The 13,103-nt window shown below is 43.8% G+C and overlaps 1 protein-coding gene across 3 annotated transcripts in view; it reads right to left on the reverse strand.

The window, feature by feature from the left end:
- Positions 1-13,103, reverse strand: part of RALGAPA2 (Ral GTPase activating protein catalytic subunit alpha 2) — a 206,921-nt gene that overhangs the window by 178,932 nt on the left and 14,886 nt on the right. For all 3 annotated transcript variants that reach the window (XM_069955233.1, XM_069955234.1, XM_069955235.1), the window contains exons 2-3: positions 3,759-3,869; positions 1,070-1,119 (exon numbers count right to left, since the gene is read on the reverse strand). In XM_069955233.1, the coding sequence (XP_069811334.1) occupies positions 1,070-1,119; positions 3,759-3,869 (161 nt within the window). The remainder of the gene's footprint in view (positions 1-1,069; positions 1,120-3,758; positions 3,870-13,103) is intronic.

A 13,103-nucleotide genomic window follows, 5' to 3' on the forward strand; every position in this document is an offset into this window, starting at 1 on the left:
GCTATATTTAATTTCCTTAAGTTGTTGGTCTCTACCGACAAGTTGGTGATTTACCCCTAGATGACGGCTCCAACACATTTGTTGTAGTAGATTTAACTATATCTGAGTGTTTCTTTCAAACATAACCTACCTACAGAGAACTGATCTACAATCAGAGACACTGGCTGTGCTTAGCGAGCAAGAGGAGGAGGAATCAGTGATGAGGTGTGCCAGAGTGAGGAACAAACACTGAGCTACAACTCCTCTTTGACTCTTCATTACAGTAGGAGACCCCAGATTGTGCATAATCCCGTACACAGACAAAATTACCAAAAGGTAGAATGCGCACTAGGGGATGCCAGCTACAGCACAATGTCAGTACCTCAGGAAGAAGGGGGTTATCCAGAATTATAAAAATCACAACTTCTTCCTTGCAAAAACAGCACACAACGCCTGTCCTCAAGTTGTGCGTGGTATTACAATTCAGCTCCATTTACTTCAATAGAACAGAGCTGCAAAACCCAAACTAAGAACAAGAGTGGTGCTGTTTCTACAAGAAAGCGAGCATGTTTTTTTAAGCCTGGATAACCTGTTTAAAAAGGGAAGATCAGCAACGGCCAGGTGACGTGTCAGAACATTGAAATAGCTTGTGTGGCAGAACAAAAACAGCTTAGTTGCACATATAAATATTTTTCTTCTATACTGGAAAGTAATGTAGAGGCTTTTGTGCACACCTATGTTGGTTGATGTGGCATGCCATAATAATTCCCATTTCCTCTCCTATATGGCTCTCCTATTACAGCCTACATTTATAATGATGTCTTTGGCTTTGCAGAGACAGAGGGGGTGGGGTCTTATCACTGCTCCTCCTAATCAGGAGTTGAATGCAAAGTGATCAGCTGATCGCCTAGTCGTAATCAATTTAACCAAAGGAGACAAGCGTTCAAATAAAAAAATAAAAATAAAAAAAAAAATTATGGCCTGCCCCATGTAAAGTGTAAGTACAGGTTCCTTCTGCAGGATTGCTTTATACAATACATAAACTCTAGGCTTCTGCCAATGATCACATCAATGTGAGAAAAATACTTACTTCAAAAAGAAATAGGATGGAGTCCAGCTCCTCCCTTTGAGATTTATTCCCTGAAAAACAAAAAAAAAATTCCTTATATATTTCACAAGATCTGGATGTCCATAACTAAGCTTAAATTGTGATCTTATAGTTATGTTAATCCAATACTTCACAATCCAATTAAATGACTGTAATTTTAAGTGATGTGAGCTGTGACACAACTACTAGTGTCTCTCCTGCAGAATCACAGTCTTTCCAAAGAGTTAGGTGTCAAGTCTGTTTAGTTTAATAGCAATGAATGAATCATGAAGTTACATGAGCACAAGTGTCCGATCCTTACGGTGATAACAAGGGAGGGAGGGAGACTGTGCCCTATTTATAGGTAACAAAGTACTAGAAGCCAAGATTCCAGGCTGAACAGAAATAAAACATTGAATTTAAAGAATGCAACTCAAGTCTGATCGTTCGGCATTTAAATACTGGTGGCTTAAGTTGTTTGATGCAGTCTTAGGGAGTCCTGGAAAGCATGGATACAGACAATGGCCTATGGCTGTATCCATGTCTTCCAGGACTCCCCAGGGCTGCATTTAACTTCTTCAGCCACCGGTATTCAATGCTGAACGATCGGACCCAAGCGTGCTCCAGTTGCGCTCCTCTCTAATTACATTCCATTGTGACTGATGTCAATGGAAGACGGTTTTATTTGCACCTGTTACGTCATTCATTTTAAAGATCCCTTCATGTAGATGGATCTGCTCAAAACCAATGACAAATGCACATGTGAAAATAGCCTAAAATGTATTTCTGCTAATATGTCAAGGTATAAAGAGTCCACCAAACAGCCATCCCTCCGGACTTCCCGATACAATTGTATATTCTGTTTGGCCAAGCATATGCTCTCAATGGTTAGAGGGAAATAATCTGCTGGTCAGACACCATTTTCTTCCTCTTACATCAATTACAAACATTTTGCTTCGGTGGACTTTCTTTTGCATGTATGGACACCTTTAAACTATGTGACAAAGACAAGAAGTGAAAAGGTGCCAAAATATCACCCTAAGAATTATGGTTATGTTGGAAGAATTATTTAGCTGTTCTATCAATACACCATTTTGATATGACGCACTAACTTCATGAAGAGGAGCAGCTCAGCATTACCATGGTGGGGCTCTTCTGAAAGCCTGTAGTCTATATTAGCACTCTGGGCAGTAAACCTAAAACCTTAAAGTGAATCTGTCAGGACCTGGCCCGACCTGAGGTGCTGACATCGTACTGTAGGTGGGAGGCCACTTGTGAGCCTACTACCTTAATGCGTGCAAGGAGTAGATTCCGTGCAATCTCAGGTCTCGTACTGTAATTAAGTGTCAAAAAGGAGTAGTAGTTTGGCGCTTCCACTTCTACATTAATATTTTCTGCCGGACGCCATTCTGCTCACTTTTGCCATCATCACTGTGCATGCACGCAGTGCTGATCTTCCAGACTGTGCGCTACCCGTCGTCGCCATTCACACGGGTGCAGTGGACCGGAGGAGCTGTGCACGTGCGATGATGGCGAGAAAGAAAAGGAGGCAGACTAGCAGAAAATATAGAAGAGGAAGGAGAAAGCAGTGGTGAGGCGATCCAAAGCACTTCACTACGGTAAGAGACCAGAGACTACATCGAAACTACCCCTCAAACACATTTACAAAAGGTACCATGTTCAGTAGGGGCCTGCCACCTTCAGTACACCGGACCCACCAGAGGTCCTGACAGATGCCCCGGAAAGCTTTTAATCCAGTAGTTTACATTATCACTACAATTAAAGGGGTTCCCCCATCCTAGCATGTTATCCCCTATTTATAAGAGAAGGCATGTGGATTAGTAGGTGTCTGGCAACTGGGACCCCCACAATTCATCTTGTGGACAGAGGATAAGATTCTGAGAGGGCAGTACCACTTTAAGGTTACCCTTTGGCTTTCATTCTGTATTATAACTAGAGATGAGCGGACCGTCGGCGCTCTCTCATCATGCCTTTGATCCCGGCCGCATATTTGCGCTCCCGCATATATGCTGCCAGGATATTCCAGGGAACTCAACAGGGATTCCCTGGAATATCCTGGCCGCATATTCCCGTGAGTGCAAGTATGCGGTCGGGATCAAAGGCATGACGAGAAAGCGAACGGCTTTTGGACCAAAAGTCTGAGCAGTTCGCTCATCTCTAATTATAGAAGCGATAGGAAGTTTAAGCTATAGGAAGTTTAAGTGAAGTGTAGTTTCCCTACCAGCAGGCATTGTTTGCTGTACTAAAAGGTGTAAAATTGGCTGCCGTAAATTTTTGTTAACATGAAGAAAATGATTTCCCTATTGCTACCTTCCTTCCTTCTCATACATATAAGCATACTAGAGAACCACTCCATAGGCAGCACCAGAATGTAGAATCCTTGCTCCCCAATGAAGAAGAGAACTAGAAGTGACGTGTGCTGTCAGCATATTACATGGAAAACCTTTCCAGTGCATTGAGCTTTGTGCAATCTCTCATATACAGAATAAGGAGACAAGCTGTCAATCACCCTGTGTGGGCGGGGAAAGCAGGACTCACAGGCTTTCCCTATGAGTCCTAGAGGGAGGAGCGGCAGAGTAACACACTGTATAAGCACATACAATACTGTATACAACCAGACCAGAAGCAAAATACAAGGGATAAAGCAGAGGCAGAAGAAATGAAGGGATACCTTTTAGCTTTAAGCTACTTTCCAGTGTAATGAAATTTTCATAGAAGATAAAATAAATCTGAGAATAGTGCGCTTCAAAGAATTGCTTCAATTCACTCCACTCCTGAAAGTCTGCAAAACACAGAAAAGAAGGGTTATTGCACTATTTATAGCTATATATACATACACACTGTATACAGGTAACACTAAACATTTCTCCCTTAAGAGTATGTTTATTCCACGGAGGAGATAGCCTTGACCTTCCATAGAAGCAGATTGCTGGGGTCTTATATTAGCTTGTCTCTGGGGGATCATGTCAATTGAGGGCAGCCTTGTGCCATTGCAAGGGACTAAAGCCAGTGATCGACATGACCCACATGGATCCTACTGTTGTCTAGAGTGGAGTGGAGTTTGAGCACGGTCAGCTTCCTCTGAGCCCCAGCCTGCGGAATTTGGTTAGTGGGGGCTGCAGAAGTTAAATGCGGCCCTAGGAAGTTCTCAAAAACATGGATACAATGGGCTGCATCCATGTTTTCCAGTGCTCCCTAAGGCTGCATCCAATGTCAGCAGCCATCACTAACCAAATCCCGTAGGCTGGGGTTCAGAGGAAGCTGACCGTGCTCAAAGTTCACTCAGCTCTCCAGGCTCCAATAGATTTCTTATATGGGACCAACCAAAGAAACATGGGGGGGAAAAAACTGAAGTATGATGTAATATGTTATCAAAGTGTCAGGAAAACAATTATTGCGCTCTAGGAGTGGCCTAATAAAATATTTATGTAAAATAAAAGGTGATTCACGCAGAAGGAGTAAAGTACAACAAGCCAAGGTGTCGAAGTATATTTAATACATGCTAGACCAGAAGAACAAGTGGGTAATTCATAAAAGTGCTTCATTACTACCTCTTCAGGAATCTTTATAGGACATCATTGCAAAATACTGTCTGCAATGAGTCCCCTCCCCCACTGGAGGTCATACACCATACACTAACTATTTGGGGTGGGGGGAGGGGGGTTGTTCAGTAAAATGAAGCAGCAACATGGCCATCTCTCCACTCATTTTCTATGAAACCTCCAAAAAATTCTGAGCACTGAACTCTTATTGTACGGAGGTCGTAAGGACAGTAAATGGAGCAGTGAGTGATCATGCAGGCTACCACTGTATTCACTTGGGGACAATAAACCTTACACCAGGTGTTTGGTAAAGACGACAAACAGAAACACACAGGGGCGTTAATATAGTGTAGCAGGCGAAGTATAAATAATCACAAGAGAAGATTCAGTCAGACTAAACTGACTGTGTTGTGCAAGGATAGGCACAACACTACTGATCGCATGTAGCATTTAAATCCAGAGCCCTTGCTTGGGGTCTAAGGGTAGGTTCACACTACCGAATCCGCCCGGATAAGTTCAGGTGGATTCCGTCGCTCGTACCTGTTCACGGTGAGCACGAATTCCGCCCAAAGAACTGACAAGTCTATTATTGCGGCGGAACGCAGACTCGGCCCGGCCATAGAATGGTATCTATGGAGCTGGAGGATATGCGCGCCGCCGTTAATGGGTACAAGCCAAGGAACCCGCCTGAACTTATCCGGGTGGATTCTGTCGTCTGAACCTACCCTTAGGCAGAGATCACAATGTATTTGTCAATAGTAGTAATCTCCAACCAGACAATAAAAACACTTGATACGCCTTGGAGCAGGACTCGCAAAGAATCATCTGGATACTGAAGATATATTTCTGGACGTTTATTCACACACCTAAAACTGAATTACATGTTTTGGCGATGTACTAGCGATTTCCTCAGGCTCCTAACCTAGTACATCGCCAAAATGCGTCATTCAATTTTGTGTGTGTGAATAAATGTCCAGAAATATAAAACAGAGTTGCGCATTTCGCCGCTGTACTAGTGCCTTCCTCAGGCTCCTAACCTAGGATGGAGCCTGAGGAAGGCGCTAGTACATCGCCAAAACATGTCACTTGGTTTTGTGTGTGTGAATAAACGTCCAGAAATATATCTTCAGTACCCAGATGAATCTTTGCGAGTCCTGTTCCACAGCATATAAAGTGTTTATATTGCCGGGTTGGAGATTACCATGTGTTTGGTGGGGTCTCAGCAGTAGCACACCCATAGATCATCTAGTAATCTCCCATCCTGTAGATAAAGATGTCATTTCCTTATAGCAAGGCTGAGCCTCCTCTTACCAGGGCCCACAGAGGTTACATATACAATACTGAAATGTCTGACGGAGAGGAAGTATGAGCTGTATCATATCTAGTTCAAATAAAAAAATTAATGAATTTGCTGCTTTAATTCTTCAAAAACAAGAAATGAGAGACTGACAGGCCGCTGCGGGTGCCCGCTCTACACCCCCCGCACCAATCTAGATGTGTCTCCCCCGATCCTCTACACTTGGCTCTAACACTCCTGTCTAGACGCCACAGAACAGCTTCTCATTTATTACAAGGAATAGACTCCTGTCAAAATATAGATGAAAAGGAAATTAGCAAATGTTTACTACAGAAGAAATGGGGCGGCCTCATTACAGCAGATGTTACATAAGACTCGTGCACACTCTTGCTTCCTAACACATAACCCAGCACTAGGGCGATGTTCACACTCACTATCCTGGACAATATATGGTCACTTAGTGGAGGAGGAGAGCCAGGAGTGGAGGCACACAGAGATAGGTGGTCGTATGCTCACACATAGCCTACGCTTAGCGCCATGCTGGACACAGTCTGGGACAGGGCTGAACAGTCGGTAAGCTGCAGCTCTGACTCCAACTCAGACTCCTGAATTATCAGGACCGACTCAAACTCCTTCATAAATGGCCGGTCATATACCAGGGGAGTTATTTATCACACTGGCTCAGCAGCTTCTCCCTAAAGTCCTACATGATCCTGGGGCAACTTCTGAGGGAATAAAGGAATACTGTATATAAAGCAGCTTCTCCTGTGTGCGCAGTGGATGCAGCCAGTCTCCAGCCTCCATGTCCTGAACTACTCACAACTAGACTAGATGCGGCAGGTGGTCTTTTCCTGCTGACAATCTTCTATGTTTCTAACTAAATATTCACCATACTTGAAGAAACACTGCTAACAATGCCAGATCCCTGTGATATAGAGGTCAGCCATAGTGATCTAGAGAGGGGTCACACATAGGGATATAGAGGTCACACAGTGATATAGAAGGTAACTGTGGGGGAATGCAATAGCACGCATACACACACAGCCTGCTGCGGCTATAGCACACACACACAACCTACTGCAGCCATAGCACATACACACACACACACACACAACCTACTGCAGCCATAGCACACACACACACACACACACAACCTACTGCAGCCATAGCACACACACACACAACCTACTGCAGCCATAGCACACACACACAGCTGCAGCCATAGAACACTGAAGAAAAACACACAATCTTCTCCCAGAGAGAAAACACCACACTGAGGACAGAGGTTACAGCTACACTACTTATGTCTTCTCCTCCTCCTCTATATTACACAGGATATCTTCATATTACACTGCTGCTCCTATACAGTCATCAAGCATCCAGGAAGAGAACAGCACAGATCTCCCCCCACACAATGGACTCTTCCAGCTCAGAAACAAACTGCCAAATAGTAACCGACAACTTTTCCATGACCACCCTTATGTAATAGGGCCAGTGTCCTATTAGAAAGTTGCTCATAATATATATTCATGAGCAAAACTTATAAAATTCAGTTCTACATTTAAAGCTGGAGTCGGTACATTTTTTTCTGACTCCAGCTCTCACTCCACAGCCCTGGTCTGGGAAGCTTCTCCCACTCTCCCAATGGTCACCCCCAGCATCAGCACAACAATCTGGGGGAACCCCTCCTGGCAGGTCCCACTGACTAATCAGGGGGCTAGAATTTCCCTTAACGTAAACCAAGTTCACTCACTCGGATGAACTTTAGTATGGTAACACTTATCAGTACTTCCCAGGAGGCAGGCACAAGAATGAAGACAGTTCCAGGAAAATAGGGTGGTGTCTTGGTTGCCTTGAATTTACAATCCCAATAGATAGATGCAGGCCGCCTTTCCCAGTTGAGTACAAGCAAGCACCAATTGTCTCTCGCTGTCACTACAAGCATTTTCCTTCAAGGGTAGTCACCACGTCCACTCAGTGAGTGACAGTCCAGGTCTTGATGCCAGCAGAACTCTTCTGTTCGTACACACGGTAAGGCCCTATTCACTGGAAAGGTGAAGTCCACCGCTCCTTAAAATAAGAAAATCTTTATTTTGCGCCCAACATCAAACAAAAATAAACATACTGAATAAAAACAAACGCCTACGCGTTGCGGAGATACACTCCTTAATCATGGCCCTATTCACACATCAGTAATCCTGTCCATAATTGCGGATCCGCAACAACAGACTGGATTCAAACGTGTATCCATTCCCATTTTGCACTGACCCATTGATTGAAATGGTTGGAGCCATGCAATTGTAGATGAAAAGGGTCCATCCAAATTAAAGGGTACTATACTGTCCGCAATTACGAATCCAAATAAGGGTATTTGCACACTACGGAATCCGGGCGGATCACCTGCCGCTCGGCACAATTCCGCCCATGCCATAGACTCCATTCTATGCACAGGCGGAGTCTGTCCAAATAATGAACCTGTTCATTCTTTGGGTGGACGGCGGAATCTGCCCGTGTATAGAATGGAGTCTATGGCATGGGCGGAATTGTGCCGAGCGGCAGGTGATCCGCCCGGATTCCGTAGTGTGCACATACCCTTATACTGAGGTGTCAAAGGGACCTAAAGTTCATAAATGCAGACAAATGCACAGCGGCAAATTAAATAACACCACTCACTTCTTACCTTTGCAACAGAGATGACAGAAAAACTAATCCAAAACCCTAAACTATAGACAGCCCCCAAAAAGTGGGTCACCCATCCATAGGTGACCATAAGCTTCCCCACTATCTTACAGCTAAACCAGCTTCTACAGACAAACATGTTTTGTACAGACACAACACAACAATCTGTGTATAATGCAAGGATTCTCTTCACTATAGCCAATGAAGAGAACAAAAAAATGCACTTAGTGACAAAATGTTACTGGATAAGACAGAGCTGAATAAAAAAAATCTTGGCTGATATTGCAGTCAGCGGTGGAAGGATGTTCTGGGATAGCCCTGGGATATAGTATGCCCTAAATATGAAGCCATATTGTCAGGAACGAGTCTAAAAAGGATCCGGAAGCTTAAGGAACAGATTAATAATATTCCTTTCTGAATAAGGAAATAAAAATCATCAAAAACTGCAGGGGCTGTGCCACCCCCTGATATGCCCTTAATACTGCAGGTGAGGTGTAGAGATGAGCGAACCAGCCCAGGTTCGGGTTCATATGAACCTGAACTCTTGGCTACTGATTCCCGCGGTCTGCCCGCTCCGTGAAGAGGGTGGACACATCCTGAGGACCGCCTGGAAAACTGGGATACAGCCTATGGCTGTGGCTGTATCCCAGTTTTCTAGGCGGTCCTCGGGCTGTATCCACCCTCTCCACGGAGCGGGCAGACCGCGGGAATCATTGCCGAGAGCTCAGGTTCATACGAACCCGAACCTCGGCCGGTTCGCTCATCTCTAGTGATGTGTACACAATTATGTACCACCAATAGACAGTAGCTTCTATTGCACACCAAGGGGCAGCAGCAGCCAACTCTTGTTGGCACATTGCCTTCAACATATGAAAGTGCATGGCATAGGCTACAGACACAGGTCATAGGTATAACTGGTAACAAGAATCATTAATGCAGAATACAGAGAGAACCATAAAGATAGTAGAAAGGCCTATAGTGCCTTATAATAAGAGAGTGACTTACATAAACAGCTCAGGACTGAAACACAATGCAATCCCATCTGACACATGGGCAGGAACGAGTGCAATACTTATGTATTGGGACATCATTTCCGTTTATTACCAGACGGAGGCCGCAAAAAGTTTAAGTATTCCAAAAACAACAACATCCTAACAGATGACAATAGGTATAATATACAGAAGTAATAAGATCCTCTGACTAGAAGCTCGTCCTGCAAGTCTACTAGTCTGGCCTTACATCAAGTATCAGTAAAGGATCCTCCATGAAGGGCCCGAGCACACTGCTGCCCATCCCTCCTGTTACTGTGAGATAAGCCGCCCATGTGCACATTACATCCTCTTCCTCCACAGACGCCTTATATCAAGTAACTAAGCAAACAACACGGGGAGAATGGTGGAAAAAAGAATCCTACTAGGCAACAGCAAGCTTCCTTTGCTCTTTAACCCTTCAAGGACTTACGCTTTTGTGCTTTCGTTTTTTCTTTCTCATGTTTACAAGGCCATAGCGCTTGCATTTTTTCACCAAAAATTCTATATCTAGGCCACTAGGTGTCTCACTTCTCCACAATCTGCTGTTCGCTGCCTGCTGTAAGTAAAATTCTGTCTTTAGTAACAGACAGAGGAAGACAGAACAAAGAAGTTGGAGTGGTGGCTAACATAAGTGCTGGAGAGGAGAAAGAGAAAGCCCATGTGGCCATGTCCTTACTGTCCAAGCTATCAGGCTTCCCTCTTATCTAAACAGTAGTCTCAGTGCTTAGTGTAACCCTTTCCTTGCTGTATGTATACAGCACTACCTCCTGTATCAAATCTCCCTTGGCCATAGTTTGCAGGCTTACCTTCAGAAACAGTATTTTTAATGCAACCATTTCCTTTTGGTATTTTTTTTTCTTTCTGACAAACCCTGTGCATCACTAACCCTTTCTGCCTCCCCATGCCATCCATAGTAATGTGTATATCATCAGTTCAGGAGAGTGAGAGCCTGTTCAGTTCAGTGGCTCAAAGTGAAGTAGATGCTATACTGTGATTGACAAGACAAGTAGGAAAAGCCTATGCGAGTACAGCCCAGCTCTCTTTCTGTCCCCTTGAAAACAGAGAAAATGAGAAATGGCTGTGCACTATGGTAGGGACTCTCCAGGGATCAATAATGGCAGGGTTCAATAAAAGCACCTTGTCACCACTGTGAAGGGTTAATGTAGCAAAGCAAAGCAGGCTTTTAAGAAACCTTTCTATATATGTTTGAGTTAAACACCACTTTAACGTGAAACTAACTTTTCATATGTTGCTGCCCATGGCCAGACTAACAATTTATTCCATACTTGTTATCTATTCAGTCTCCTTCCCCTAGTTCTGAGCAGCTGTTTTCTGCTGAAGACACAAAAAACTGTGTGTGAGATTTTTTTCTTATACATCTCCCCCTCCCTTCTGAGATGGCTTATATAAACAAGTCCCTATCTGCAACTTTGTAATGCTGGGAGGGTTAATCTGAGGTCAAGTTGTTGATGAACAACTCATTCATCATCGTAATTGCTCAATAATCGTAATCGAGGTTACATGTTCAATTAATCTTAATGTTGCTTTAGGCTATAATCGCCCAGCCCTAGAGTGAACGGCACGGTGTAAAGAACAAAAAAAAACACCTGTGTTTCATAAAAAGATTATACATAGTCACCGGTAGACTATACTGAGACCGATAGAATGGATTTCCCAATGTATAGTGGCAACATACAGCTGGATATGTTGTGAATCCAGCCTAATATATCTGTCCCTGCATTAATAACTACGGGACAGGTTTGTTATCTTCTCCCGTATGGCAAGAAGAAGAATCGGGTCACCGCACAATGACCGTATAATGGATGTAAATGTGCTAAAAGAGGCTGAGACATGTTTCCTGGCCTTTTACAACAATTGGGACCAGAAAGTAAGACCAGACATAAGAATCTTACAGATCATTCTCATTTGCAACAGTTTGTATGGATAAAACCAGCGCTATGATCAACTTGCCAAATCTCGCAGAAAGCTAGTGCGATTTTCTAGAGCAAAATAGCTGAGAATATCTTAGAATTGTGCTCAGCATGAACGGTTTATATAGTCCTCCTAATACCAATCTATAACATTCAGGAGTAGCAGAGGACGTGATCCCCTCTGCCACCACAATCCTCATCCCAACACATTCAAAGGCTTTCCTGCGTCTTAAAGGGGTATCCAGCGCTACAAAAAAATGGCTACTTTTCTCCCTCTCTTGTCTCCAGTTCAGGTGCGGTTTGCAATTAAGCTCCATTTACTTTAATGGAACTGAGTTTGAAACCCCACCCAATCTGGAGGCAAGAGAGGGGGAAAAATGGCCATGTTTTCGTAGCGCTGGATAACCCCTTTAACTTCAGCATGAAGACATACAGGAAGGATAGACTCCAACGAACAACAATCGACATAATGAGATTGTAACAGGACAACCACATCCACGGCACCACTCCCTATACATAGCAGTATCCTGAATGTAGGTAGCAGGATCTTAGCTGACTACCAGAACTATGAGGGAAAGAGCCGGAATCGGAGGATATGTCTTACACTTTGTGGCTGCCACCTACTGGGTTTTCCTTTGTGTCACTTCAGTTAATTTAATCTACACAGAACAATTTATGGCGACGGACTTTGTGCCCAGCAAAGTCTTCCAGGTAATTGCTGCACTAACCACTGTAATTCACACAGTCCTCCATCTCCCACTGGGCACCAATAGTCAGAGCCAATGCCAGGACACTTAGCCCAGCGGGTAGGACTTCGCTGAGAAGAGATGCTATAAATCACATCTATTTTCTTTCCCATTGAAAGGCATTTGGCTCATTTTCTCAAAACTGACCTTTACTATGGCACCTGCAAAATCTAATAAATACTCCGACCACTGCACAATGGCGGAAGGAGAAAGAATCCGTCTAGACATCAATGCACGGATTCCTAGATGCAGGAAAACTCACAGATCAGTATTATACACATATAAGACGCAACAAGCCAAGGCCAGAGATTGCAACATAATAGTAATGTTCCCACTACAACACTGCTGTGTATGTGCACCGCCACTCCATGCATTACCTAGTGGAGCTGCTAGAGATTGCCAAGTAGGACCTAGGCGATAAATATTAATAGCTGGACAAGCCCTTACTAGAGACGAGCGAACCCCAAGCCCAATTGGGTTTGTCCGAACCAGAGCATGCGGCATTTGTTGACGAGCACTGAAGAAGCTGGATGCAGCCCTAATGATATTAGTTTTTTTTTCCCATTGACGTCAATATAAAAATAGTATTAAAAAAAAGCTGATGGGTAATGTGCAGGAAAACATTAGCTGTACAGACATCCCCAGCCCACATCATTCCATTGAAGAGAATGGAGCTGAAGTGTAATACAACACACAACCTGGGGACTGAGGTGAAGCTGTTTGTAAGAAAAGTAACTCTGTTTTCACTAATAGTAATACCCTTTTAGGGGTAGTTCAACCAATAATAAAA

The sequence above is a fragment of the Dendropsophus ebraccatus genome, chromosome 15 (genome assembly GCF_027789765.1).
Source record: "Dendropsophus ebraccatus isolate aDenEbr1 chromosome 15, aDenEbr1.pat, whole genome shotgun sequence".
NCBI lineage: Eukaryota > Metazoa > Chordata > Amphibia > Anura > Hylidae > Dendropsophus > Dendropsophus ebraccatus.